The 12,625-nt window shown below is 39.9% G+C and overlaps 1 protein-coding gene across 5 annotated transcripts in view; it reads left to right on the forward strand.

Moving 5' to 3' along the window:
- Positions 1 to 12,625, forward strand: part of MCF2L2 (MCF.2 cell line derived transforming sequence-like 2) — a 152,917-nt gene that overhangs the window by 61,474 nt on the left and 78,818 nt on the right. For all 5 annotated transcript variants that reach the window (XM_054639104.2, XM_077184088.1, XM_077184089.1 and 2 more), the window contains exons 10-15: positions 254 to 373; positions 894 to 1,085; positions 1,439 to 1,630; positions 2,030 to 2,207; positions 10,917 to 11,020; positions 12,425 to 12,513. In XM_054639104.2, the coding sequence (XP_054495079.2) occupies positions 254 to 373; positions 894 to 1,085; positions 1,439 to 1,630; positions 2,030 to 2,207; positions 10,917 to 11,020; positions 12,425 to 12,513 (875 nt within the window). The remainder of the gene's footprint in view (positions 1 to 253; positions 374 to 893; positions 1,086 to 1,438; positions 1,631 to 2,029; positions 2,208 to 10,916; positions 11,021 to 12,424; positions 12,514 to 12,625) is intronic.

The raw sequence follows: 12,625 nt of genomic DNA on the forward strand, positions 1-12,625 counted from the left end.
TGGAGTTACAGGTTGTCATAACTTTGTGGGCCTAATTAGTGAGAAGCAGGGAAACTCTTTGAAGAATAGTTGGTTGTTGATTTATTCCTTGGATTTTCCATTTTGGAACAAACTGAAAGACTAAACTTGAGATGCAGACTTTTCTCAGAGATGTAGGTGAACGTTTGTTGTAATTTTTATCAGTATCTTGTGATGGGGTTTTGGGTGGGTTTATTTTGTTTTTGTTTATGTTTTTGTTGTTGCTGTTTTTTAGGTAAAATTGACACTGGATAATCTCATGGAAACACAAGCAGGTTTTGCTGACATTGGAGATAGTGTGACCCGAGTTGAGAACCTCCTCAAGGAACAGAAACATCTGGAAGAGAAAGGACAGGTTTGCTCTCAATTTAGTATTCTAGCTGCTATAGACAATGTATTCTAGACACTTGCCACTGTCCTTTTTTTTTTTTCCAGATTTACTCTCTTCTCATGAGTCATTACTTTAAATTGCAAAATACAGATACTAATTTCCAGAAGCCAGAGTTGTTCAGACCCAGTAGTTCCATTTAATTGCTTGGAAAACTAGGGGAAAAAGTAGGGAAAAACTTGTATAATGAATGTCCCTAGTATGTGAGAAAGCAGAAGTGGGCTCCCTAATCTCAGTGGGCAACCTGTTGCAGTGTTTGGTCACCTTCACAATAAAAAAAGTGGTTCCTGGTGTTCAGATGGAACCTCACAAGTTTCAATGTACTCATTGACATGGAAGTTGGCCTTCAATTAAATATAAAGTAAGACATATCAGCTATATTAATATTCCAAACCTTTATCCCCAGGCTACAGCAGGGGTTATAGAGGAGGATTGTCCTTATTATGCATGTAGTTCTAACTTTGGATTTTTCTCATTAATTTCACAGGAACCTTTGGAGAAAGCCCAGTCTCTGGCTCTCCATGGAGAACAGCTCATCCAAAACAACCATTATGCAGTTGACTCCATTAGACCAAAGTGTGTTGAACTCAGGCGAATTTGTGATGACTTTACCAATGAGACCAAGAAAAAGTATGATATTTTGGGAAAGTCTCTTGAGCTGCATAAGCAGTTAGATAAGGTGAGTGAACCTTTTCAGATAACAGCTCTGGCAAGGTTCTATTTAAAATGAAGGATTTTATTAGCTCAGGTAATTATGATGAAGATAAAAAATTGTGTTTGTTTTTTTTCCATTTTATTCAGTAAATGTTAGTACAAATATTGGAGTTTTGCATTAGTTCAGCAAGTTCAATTCTGCATATGCTCATGGGGTGACTTGTGGGCAGGAACTATGGGGCAGGCACTCTATGAGTAACATTGATCCCCTTTTAATGACATGTTAGAGCAAATCTGTTTTTCATAGAGTAGAAGCAACAGCTGACAACTTGGACTGTCAGTGATGATAAGTCCTTCTTCCCCCACTTTTCCTTGAAGGCAAGCCAATGGTGCGAAGCTGGAATCTACCTCTTAGCTTCCCAAGCTGTGGACAAGTGCCAGTCACAAGAGGGAGCTGAAACTGCACTCGTTGAAATTGAGAAGTTCTTGGTAACAGCTAAGGAACACCAGCTCTCCAACCCGAAGGAGTTCTACAATCAGTTTGACATGATCCTCACCCCTGAAATAAAGGTAAAACCCCTCAGATGTGCGTGTGCTCACTTAGAAGTTAAAAATGTCTGATTACTTTGTCCATGAAAGTGTACTGGGCTATATATTTGAGTCTGCTAAAATATGCCTCTTTCCCTACTCTAAAAGGGCACAGAGGTCAGTATTTGTGGCAGTAAGTTTTACTCATAAGAGCAGTCATGCAACACTTACGTAATTTTCTTCAGAGCAGTGCTAGAAACACTGCTTGAGTCACCATGTCTTGGTCAGAGAAACTGTGATCTGGCCAGAATGTGTGGTCTGCAATAAACTGCAGCACAGTGTAATCTCCAGCTCTAGTCTGAGTCTGATAATACAAGTCCTTTCTTCACTCACTCAGTCCAGCACTGACAACCATTTGTTGTTTGTCTTTTCTTTGTCAAGGCCAATGCCCAAAGAATTGTACAAAAACTCGAAGATGTGCAAGAAATGTTTGACAAGAGGCAAGTAAGTCTGAAGAAGCTGGCAGCCAAACAGACCCGGCCAGTACAACCTGTTGCTCCACATCCTGAATCTTCCCCAAAGCGAGCATCACCAAAGATTACCAGACCAGCAGCAGTAGGTAGGCCATGAGCAGCTGCTTTCAGACTCACACCAATGTTTTGTCCACATGGTCATGTTTGATTTTTGTTATCAGAATGAACACTTGAATTTGATGTGCAGTGTCAGCCTCATAGGTCCAGCTAGTAAAAATGAATATGAAATATCTCTCACTGCAAACAAACAAACAAACAAGGGTGAATCAAAAAAACCCATCAACTTTCTCCTCCTAGGTCTAATCTGCAGAGTACATTTCCATACTGTGTCTCAGTGTGTCTTGTATTGCTAATTCTCAAATACCCATGCCAGGGTAGTCAATGCAAGCCTGCAATGCAAACATGTGAACCTCTTTTATATTGCCAGATAATGTAATGTGAATATTTTCAAGTGTCATAATTCCTCAAGTTTCAAACAGATACTTGCAAAATTAATGGTCCATTAGTGAGTGACACTGACTCATTTGTGGAATTTTTGCTTTTCCCCCCTCTACATAGTTCCTTTCTACCTTGTCCTCTGCTATCATAGAAGCTGAGCATTGTTTCTGTTTGGAAATTACTCAAAGTTCCCGATTTGAGGTTAGCATGTGCATTTAGCCAAGACAACTGTTTTCTGCAAAAGGAACATGGGTGAAGCTAATTTGAAACTGTATCCTGAGACCAGCTACCCTGTGCTTGGTGGCAGGAAGAGGTTGTCCCTTTGTAACTTTTAGGGCTGTTCAAAAGTGGAACCTTTAGTAAAAAGCCTTAAAAACCCCCTCTAATTTGTATGAAGAGCATTCAATAAACTGCTTTCTCAACAGGAATCTTCCCAGTGAGATGGATGACCAGTAGCCTGATCATTTTGCTTTCTAGGCATATCAGCAGAAAGTCACACCAATGTCCCTGTTCTCCTGTGCTCCCCAGCATTCATCCTTTCTTCCAGAAGAAAATCATCTTTTTCCCATTCCCATGCTGGTTTGACATCTGTACATTTTCCCCCCAAACCATGCTAGCTGTGTTTTTTATGTACAGTTTCTACCTCAACTTTCAGCTTCTCTTTTAGTTTGAGGCAAGCTGAGAACACAATGCCCGTGAAGAGGTCCTGCTCTGCCACACACACATCCTCCAGCACTGTGCTCCCCTCTTGCGCTGGTGTGGGCACTCAGTTTGCTGGAGTTGTGATTTGCCTTGAAAACTGAGTACACAGACTGCAAAACTGTAGTAGTTCTTTCTCCATTGCATGAGTTAGAAAAATGCAGGGCGCTCTGGAGATCACACAGCCCAGTCCCTGCTCCAAGCAGCACTAATTACAGCATTCATCAGATTGCTCACTGCATGGCCCCTAGTGCAGAAGAAAAGGAAGTTGCAGAAAATGGGGTTATGGGGTCAGTAGGTCAGAACCAGTTAGTTCCTGTCACTGGCAGCAAAGTTTTAGGATGGCTTTTTCCTACTCTGAAACTGCATCTTCAGACTAAAAGCTAATCTTGCCATTCTGTTTATGCATGCAGTCCCTTGAACTGTTTCTTGAACTTCTTTCTTGTCATTTTAGCACATTTGCAGATTTTTAGAATAAATTATTGATATAGATAGAACCTTATAGAACAGTCACTGGTTTATGACAGTGCTTTAAGTTTTGATTCTTGTTCATACAGCCCATCCCATATATCATCAGCTCTTTCACAAAAAGTCATGAAATGCTGCCTTGCTCTGTCCCTTGAATTGCAGTTCATTGTTATACAACCCAATACAGGATAACTGTGTGACAAGGCTTAGCCTTTAATGTCCTGTTGCAAAATAATAGGTAGCTGAAATTTATTTTAAAATGCTACTCTGGTTGTGAGGAGGTGCAAAGTGCAACCCAGTTCTGTTCAGACATTGATAAGCAGACTCTGCCATTTCATTCAGATTCTAGGAGGTGACTGACCAAGAGTACCTCTGTGCAAAGAAACAGAAGTGCCTGAGTATCTACAGCTCATCCAGGGACTCTCAGTCAGTGACTTTAACAGCCATTAATAGTACATGTATATTCACATATTCTTTATGAATCACTTTGGTGTTATCCAGTTGTCTGCTACAGAGAATCATACTGTGCAATTCCTGAGTGCCCTTTCCCTCAGAATGCCAAAGCACTTGGCAAGTACTAGTCAGTATTTTAACCTCTTTTTTTCCAAAAGAAAACTGAAGCAAGATAAACTGAGGAATTCACCAAGGTGTTTCACAGTCTAACTCTGAAACATGTCTGAGAATAGAAACAGGGACACTGAGTCCTATTCCAAGCCTGAAAATGAGGCTGTGAAATTCTGCTCTTCTTGAAGCTACTGTCTTTTGGACTTTCCTCTGTGTCCTTTCTTCACATTCAGGGCATCAATGCACAATCAGCATTTACTTATGAGGAGAATTTATTAAGCAACATCTTGGAAACTGAGAGAGGCTTAGAACGCCGTCTTGAAACAGGTTTTGTAACTCATTTGTCATATTTTACCCAGGATATACCTGAATATTTCTAAAAGCTTGCAAAATAGAATATGACAACAGGAAAATACCATGTTCCTAGACTGTGTAAATAGAAAGGCAAGCAAAGGCAATAAAATGTGGTAAACAGAAATAGAAGACCAGAAAGAAAGGCTTTTGTCCCCAGGCAGCAGAGTAACAATACCATGGCAGCACTGGGGTGGTTGGTCTGTGAAAGGAAAAGAAGTTACATTTGTTCCAGAATAGATTTTGTTTTGTTCTTCCTTGCTGACTCTCCATTTTCCTAACAGGGAGCAGTAGGGAAAATTCAGTCCAATTCAGGGTCCTAATGGAAAAATCTTCACAGATATGAAGGCTCAGACATTAAACACTCCATTATTGTAACTGTCAGGCTCTCCATTTTACATGGACAAATATGTAGGCAGAGATGGATTTTCTGCACACAAGCATAGCTGATACCATGTCTGAGAGAAAGGGCAGGTTTCTGTTGGGAAAATGACTGTCACAGTTTCATGTGCATGTCCTTATGGTTTCTGGTGACTCTCAGCAATCTTTTAGCTCAGTGAAGATCCAGAATAGCAGCTCAGAATTGACTCTACTTAGGTCAACACTTTTCTATGGGTCTGGAAACTCTGAAGAAAAATTTTACATTAATCCCAATTTTGCTTGATGCTTCTGGTTTCACAAGTCGACTTCCATATTTTGCAGGGACAGGCCTGTTCAAGACTGAAGTACTAGTTCTGGAATTATTGTGATGCTGAAAAGTCTGTGGCAGCTGTATTTGGTGCATGTTTTAGCTGTGAGAACTTGATTAAATATTCACAGATCAGACCTGAAAAGGCAGAAAACTCTGTTGACCTTTTTATAATAAGAACCTTTAAAATATTTAAGTAGTATATGTGACACCTTATTTTAAGGAGAACTCCATTTTCTCCCAGTGGAAGCTGGTTGAATTCTAATAGCTAAATAAATTTGTCCCTATGTCTGTTGGGAGGAAAGAAGTGGCACTTGATAGGGAAATAGTTTTGCTGTGATTCACTTTTGAGGGCATATTTTTTGATAATTTGACTACATATTTGTTCTCTGCATTTCTATGCAGAACTCTAGCATGGAGTGAATTGGAGTAGGTCCAGAGAGTCAAACCACACAGTCTGTCAGACACAATGAGATGAACTGCAGAACTGTAAAGGATAATACAAGCAATTAGAAATTACTGCAGTTAGCATTTATCTATTTTAATTTTCTTGTAATTCTCCCAAACTCTTACTCTTTGAAATGAAACTTTCCCAAAGACTATTCCCTTCAACCTCACATGTTCTTGGAAAATTTCAGTAAAAGGTGATTTGGCCATCTCAGTGACCATGGCTAGGAAAAATGTCTTGCTTTAGTTACATTTCTGACAAGAGTTGGGACATGGCAGCACAAAGTGCTATAAAATATTCACCTAGAGAGTTCTTTGTGGGCAACATAAATATGAAATACAGGAGCAGAGATGTCAAAATGTCTGTAAGCTTGTTAAACAAACAACATGTTTAACAGCACATTGCACATACAAAATCCATGACTCACCATACAAGCATCTTAGAAGGCCAACTTGGAACACAAGATTCATAGGGGGGAAAACACAGCTGAAGCCTTTTCAGTTCTTTAAATAATAAAATTTAAGCGGGTTCCATCTCATTTAAATGTATACAACTGCTCATTGGATCCAGTCCAGCATTCCTCACAGTCACTAGTGCATAACACTCACTAACTAATAACATCTGGACAAAGGATAAAGGAAGAATTTCTTGCAGGAGTCTGGGGATGTGTGCAGGGGAAGTGAAGCTGTGGAGAGATTAGCTGACTCAGAAGAGGTGGTGTGTGTGACTCATGAATGGTTTGAGAAACCACTAGTTTGTCTGGTTCAGTATATTTCTATAAATGAAGTTGTAAAAAGGAAAAGATACTTTCAGTTTTGTGGCTGTGGGATTGCTATTACACTTGGGCCAGTCTGAGGAAACCAAGTAGTGTCTCCTTGTAGCAGAATATTCCACATCCAGAAACCTTGCTCTGTGCTTCTTATATCAGCAGATTTTCAGGGGGCTTGACAGAAATTTTGCCAGAGAGAAGTCTAAATTATATTGCCTAAGAATGGCAAAGTCTTTCTGCCCTAAGCCATTAAGTGACAAACCATAGCTGCTCTGGGGTTTCTTTAGCTGCCTAAACATTGTTTTGCCATCACCAGCATTCAAAATAGCAATTAAGCCACTAATTACCTTCAAACTTGTGTTCCTGTTGTACAGCATAAGCAGCAAGCCCCAATAAAGTTTAGCACACTACTTATTCCCATGCTTGTTCTTGCCAAAAGAATTCAATTCTGCTGGAAGTGATGAGTGAGAATGCACAGACCTGTACAGAAAACAGATGGGAGAACATGATGGGAGAATTCCCCCCAAACCTGAATGTGAAGTGTGGTGTTTACTTGAGGGGGGCTTGGAATATCTTACAGGTGCTGAGTATGATTTGTAACCCTTGGCTATGGTCTCTTGCTAGCTAATGAGTTGCACTTATTCTAGCAGGAGCTAACTTAGGGCCACTTACCCAGGTGAACTAATCCAGCTGTCTCTGAGCACCTGGGAGCTGCCCACAGTTCTGTCTGTCTCTCAGTCTGTCCCTCAGTGGAGGATGTAGCCCCCACTGTAAGAGATCAGCACCTGAGAGATGATGCCTGTGTCCTGCCACAAAGGAGCAGGGGGGAGAATGGGTGAAACCACAGCTTTTTCTCACAAGCTGCACAGCAAGTTTTCCTCACTGAATTTATTTCAGTGTTAGAGGGGTGGAGAGACTGCAAAGCAAAACAGAGCACATGAGTCTCTGTCATTTTCTAGCAGCTTTAGGGACAGTACAGCCCACTTTACCATTTGCTGTGGGCTAAATAACACAACAGTGATTCCATACTTATCATACCACTTCTTCATAAAAAACCAGTAAACAGTACTAAAGCCCCATTGGAAAAGTGTAGAGGTGCTCCAGGTGAATGCAAGTGACAGACCCAAACTCTGCTTTACAATGCCCTTTGACAATATTTGCTTTAAAAGCAACATCAAGCAATTAAAAATATTAATGAATTCAAAATGAAATCATCATTATGTATCATCCAGGGGAGTACTGTGAAACAATAGGATGAAAACAACTCTGCAGCCATGCAGACATTAGATCATTTCTAGTTCTCCTTTGTTCCTGTGCCTTTATTCTTTCAGTAGGCAATTCAACATTGTAATTTTCAGCTTCTTAGCAAGACAATACTGACCTTGAAACAGCCAACTGTACTGAATTCTATAAGGGAGTTTCCCTTATATTGCCTGTTCCACGGTAATTATTACAATAATAATTGGCAGGTATTTGGGCTGTTTCTTTCTGTACAGCTTCAGCAACTACTTAAATGCAGTGACATGCAGCAGTTTCTGACTATGGGGCAGTCAATAACTGAAAAATTCTCCAGAGCATAACCAAAGCAGCTTGTTTCCTGTTTTCAGTTCATTTCTGGGTCTAATTGGAAAGGGAAGTTTGCTGTGTCAATATGAATCAAATTCATCTCTGAAACAGACTCAGTGGAATTTGACTGCTTTCATATCTTGTACCTGTCTCCTTTTCTGAAATATGTCACACTGAAGAAGCCAAGACTCAGACTGTGAACTGACCTGAGAAATTTACCGCTGGATCAAGGAGCACCTGTAGTTTGGCTTCTTGTGACTGTGTCATCTTTCATTTAAACTGTGCTGTGCTCTTTCCTGGATCACCTGGAGCTGTCTGAGCTTGCAAGCTGTGATCCAGACATCAAAGTTGTAACTGATTTCCACATTTTCTGCTGATTGCTTTCACCTAGGGTTTTCATACCAATATCAACCATCCCTTCAAGCTACAAAATTTTCTGAATAATGAATAAGCCAAACAACTTGGTATTGCTGACTATGCTCTTCTAAGTGAAAGTCCTCATGTTTTCTGAAGTTATTTCTGTTGCTTCCTTTAATTTCCATGACATATCCATTGTGAATTAGATTGTAGAGCAATCCAAGGGACTGAACTCAGATTTAGATAGGGCAACGAGACATTGGCAGCATATCTAGGGTATTCAAGTATGTAAGATTTTGAAAGAATATCTTGGTGGCCAAGTCTCAGATCTATTTTCTTAATACTGATTTTTCAAGGTATAAATAAGATAAAGCTGGGAGAAGCTCCAGGAGATAATAGTTTTTAGTGTAATAAGTCTGATCACAGCCTGTTTTGTCATGATGGTGGTAGGTGAGACTTTATGGCTAAATAGAATCTCCAGGCTGCATCAATACAAAAAAGGGTGAATTTGCTGATGCTTATAGATACTTTACTCAGAGATTCATGGGAAAACACATAAAAGGACCCATTTGAAAACTTACCAAATATTCTGTTTTTGCCAACAGTGGCAGTCACCCTCCCTGCAGATTAGAAAGGCATGAAGAAGTTTGACAATTGGGGTCAATAGTTTCCATGTGCTGCATCTTGCATCTTTTTGTTCCCTTGGTTCCAAAATGTCAGTAGACGACTTTCTGAGTGAAATAAAAATACCTTTGAGAGAACAAATACTACTTCAGGGGAGAGGAAAAAGGTATTTGTTGAAAGTAGTGTTCAAAGTCAAAACAAATCCCCTGCTGTATATTCTGAAAGAGTGATGGGAGAGCCAAAACCAGATATTTGCATTTCAGCTCAGTCCTGGGAACCACAAGAATTCTCTACCAGTTGATTATAGCTGCTGGTGACTGCCAGATTTCACTGTTCCATTGAGGAAACTTTCTAGTATGGAGTCATTGTGAGGAGGTAACAGGCATGAAATGGGCATTGCCAAGTCCTTATGTCATTCAGCATTGGATAAATCCAAGATTTAGGGAAGAGTTAGAGACAGGCTGCTTTAATTAATTCTCTTCCCAGCTCTGTGATAAGGCTGTTGAAAAGATACAGGGTAGAAGAAATGTCAGCTTCCATTATTATCATCTGTGAAACTGATACGTTGCCTTTTTAACTGAATATAATTTGGGTGCTTCTATGTGCTTCTTTTTGCTGCTTTAAAAACTACTTTAAAAGAAGAATGCAAGATGACAAGGGCATTTGAAACTTTGGTAAAGTGTTTCTTTTAAAAAAGTGTTCAGACCTCTCCTACATAAAAAAATTGATACTAGGTCCTCCTCATTCAAAGAAGTCTTCATCTTTTTTACTGTATCCCTCAGCTTCCCCCAAAGAAGAAAAAGTTAATGACTATCAAGACTCAACACTTCAAAACTTTAAACTTGGTGAAACTCTCTTAAAATGTTGCCAGATGCATTTGAAAACACCAGCTTTTATTCTTAGAGAAAGTGCTTCTTCAATTATAAAGTTTTGACAGAATAAAAAAGAAAAGGACTTAACCTCAATTTTTTTCTTTGTTGCCTGACCCAGATTCTTTCAGCATTTCATCTGGCTGTCATACATGTTTTCACCCATGACATGAATGGCTGCCCATATCAATTCAGCAATGAAGAAAAAAAAGAGTGCTATTGGCCTTGTACTTGCATGTGCTGTGAACTCATTACCAATCTAAAACAAAGATAAAGCTGTAACAGGTATTATTTTCTACTCAAGCCAAATGTATTATTCCCCTTCTCAGAGTTCAGTCTAACCCTTTGCTTTGGACAGCAGGCTCAGCACAGGTGGTTTTGTTGTTAAGGATGTCCAGTAGCCTCAGACACCCCAGTGTCAGCCTGCAAGGGCCATCAAACCTGACACAACAGGGCATATTCTGAAATAATATCCTCAGATTCTGTCCTTACACACCTGTCATTGTGCCTTGCTGAACTCCTGTGATTCTCTTTTGAGAATTGGTCATGTAATGAAACCTTACAGGGAACAATCCTTTAATCCAACACCACTCCGCAAACCATTACCAGAAACAAAATTTCCTGGGAACCCACATGAGCAACACCATGCAAGTGGCAATTACCCACGTTGGTACAGCTGGCTAACATTTACCTGTGCTGTCCTAAAGATGCTTTTCCCAGGGGAAGCCAAACCAAAGGAATCCTTTCAGTGTGGAGCTGAAGATGCCAATTTGAGACAGTGCAGCACTGAACAAGGGGACCCATCCCTTGTTCCACCCAGTCCATCACTGCTCCAGCACAGCTCAGTTCTCTAAGCCAGGCCTCATTTACCACTTGGCTCATTGCTTTTATTAAGAAGCAGAATTTTAACTTTTTGCACATTTTCTAATGCTACTTTCCTTTTTACTCTTTCAGCTACCAACAGGAGGTCTACAGAAATTTCCTGCCCTCCAAAGACTGTTTCTGAAGTAGAGTTATCAAAAAAGAAAAGCATTAAGAAGACAAAAGGTGGAATTAAGGTAGGATTACTTGTAATTTGGGGACATCCCATATTGGGAGAGAACTCAATACCTCATAAATATAGATTTACATACCTATACTTGGAATTAAAAAAAAAAAAATTGGAGCATTGCTAACTTAACTCTCTGATAAGGACAAGCTACTTTAACCCAACTTGCCTGGTATCCACACCCCTGACTTGTTCATACATTTCATCTTTATTCCTCTGAAGCTGAAAGCAAAAATTAAATGCAGTCCATTTTCTGAAATGGCCAATATAGCCCACAACTTCAGCAATAAGTACAGAATAAACAGCTACCAGCAGGAACATACAGGTGGTTTCCCCTTTGTCTAAACTCACAGAGAGTGATTTTAGAATTAGTTTTACTCTCATCAGTAATGCAGGTAATCAGCTACATGTCTCCCACATAGTTAGGTATATGCAGCAGTGTGGTATAGGCTTTATAAAACATCAATTCATTAATTTTTAAATCCACTTCCCATGACTACACTGCAAATTATGCCCCCTCCCTATGCTCCCATTGTTCTGATAATAGTTCAGATGAGGATAGTTCATTACTGGATTCCATCATTATCATCAACCAGCTAAATAATTTAGCAATATAGAATGTAAGAATCAGCCCTTAAAAATGAAAGTGCTCAGGAAGTTGGATTCTGCTGGGATTTAGATATTGGCTTGGATTAACAGCAAACTCAGCAGATGGGTTGTTTAACTGAATTTGAATAGATTGGCTTTTCAGTAAGTGCAAGTAGTGCTTGCTGCTCTTAGAACTGCAGGCAAAAGGAGGAAAAGCCTGCTTAAAACTTGCCTGGAGAGCACTTGAAATGATCCAACTCTGCAAGACTGGACAAGGGAGTGTGAGAGTGTTATCAAAACAAACACTGGAGCTGTGCAAAAGCTCTGTTTCAGCCTGGGCACAGGCTCTGCACAGGTCCCTGTGCTCAGCACTGCCTCACCCAGCACTGCTGCTGGGACACTGACACTTCTCAGAGGCACACGGAGGATGCCCACATTTCTCCACAGGGCATTCTACAAAGAACTCTGGAAAGGTGAAGTCTTTGGGTTGGCTTCAGACAGGAAATGAAAAAATAGTATTCCAGAGTCTAAGGAACAGATTATTATGCCCATAATTATCTACACAAGGAGATAATTCCCCTTCTGTGGTGCAAGAATATAATGACTTTGCCTGGAGTAAGGAATGCCTCCATGACAACACTGAGCAGAGATGGAGAATATAAATAGAAGATATTTCTGCACATCTAGAATTCAATTATTTGAACTTGTCTAATGACTTTCTAGGTTAGGTAGGATCTGGTTTTTATTCTTTCAAAGAGTTAAAGTTCTCTAAATAAAAGCATCAGCAGTTAAGTGTTTTCAGTTTTAACATGTCCTTCTCATTCAGATTGAAGTGATGCATGAAGCCAGCCAAGGAGGATCCAGCAGAGTCCTGGTGACCAGTGAAAGTGATGAGAACTTGTCGACAAGGAGGAGGTAGGGCTGCACATATGAGCCACTATAGATTTTTTTCTTCTTAGAATGCAAACTGAAGCATTTGTAGTACATTCTCTACCTCCTCTTTAAAGTTCACCAAGATTAATAAATA

This window comes from Agelaius phoeniceus, chromosome 10, assembly GCF_051311805.1.
Source record: "Agelaius phoeniceus isolate bAgePho1 chromosome 10, bAgePho1.hap1, whole genome shotgun sequence".
In the NCBI taxonomy this organism is placed as follows: domain Eukaryota; kingdom Metazoa; phylum Chordata; class Aves; order Passeriformes; family Icteridae; genus Agelaius; species Agelaius phoeniceus.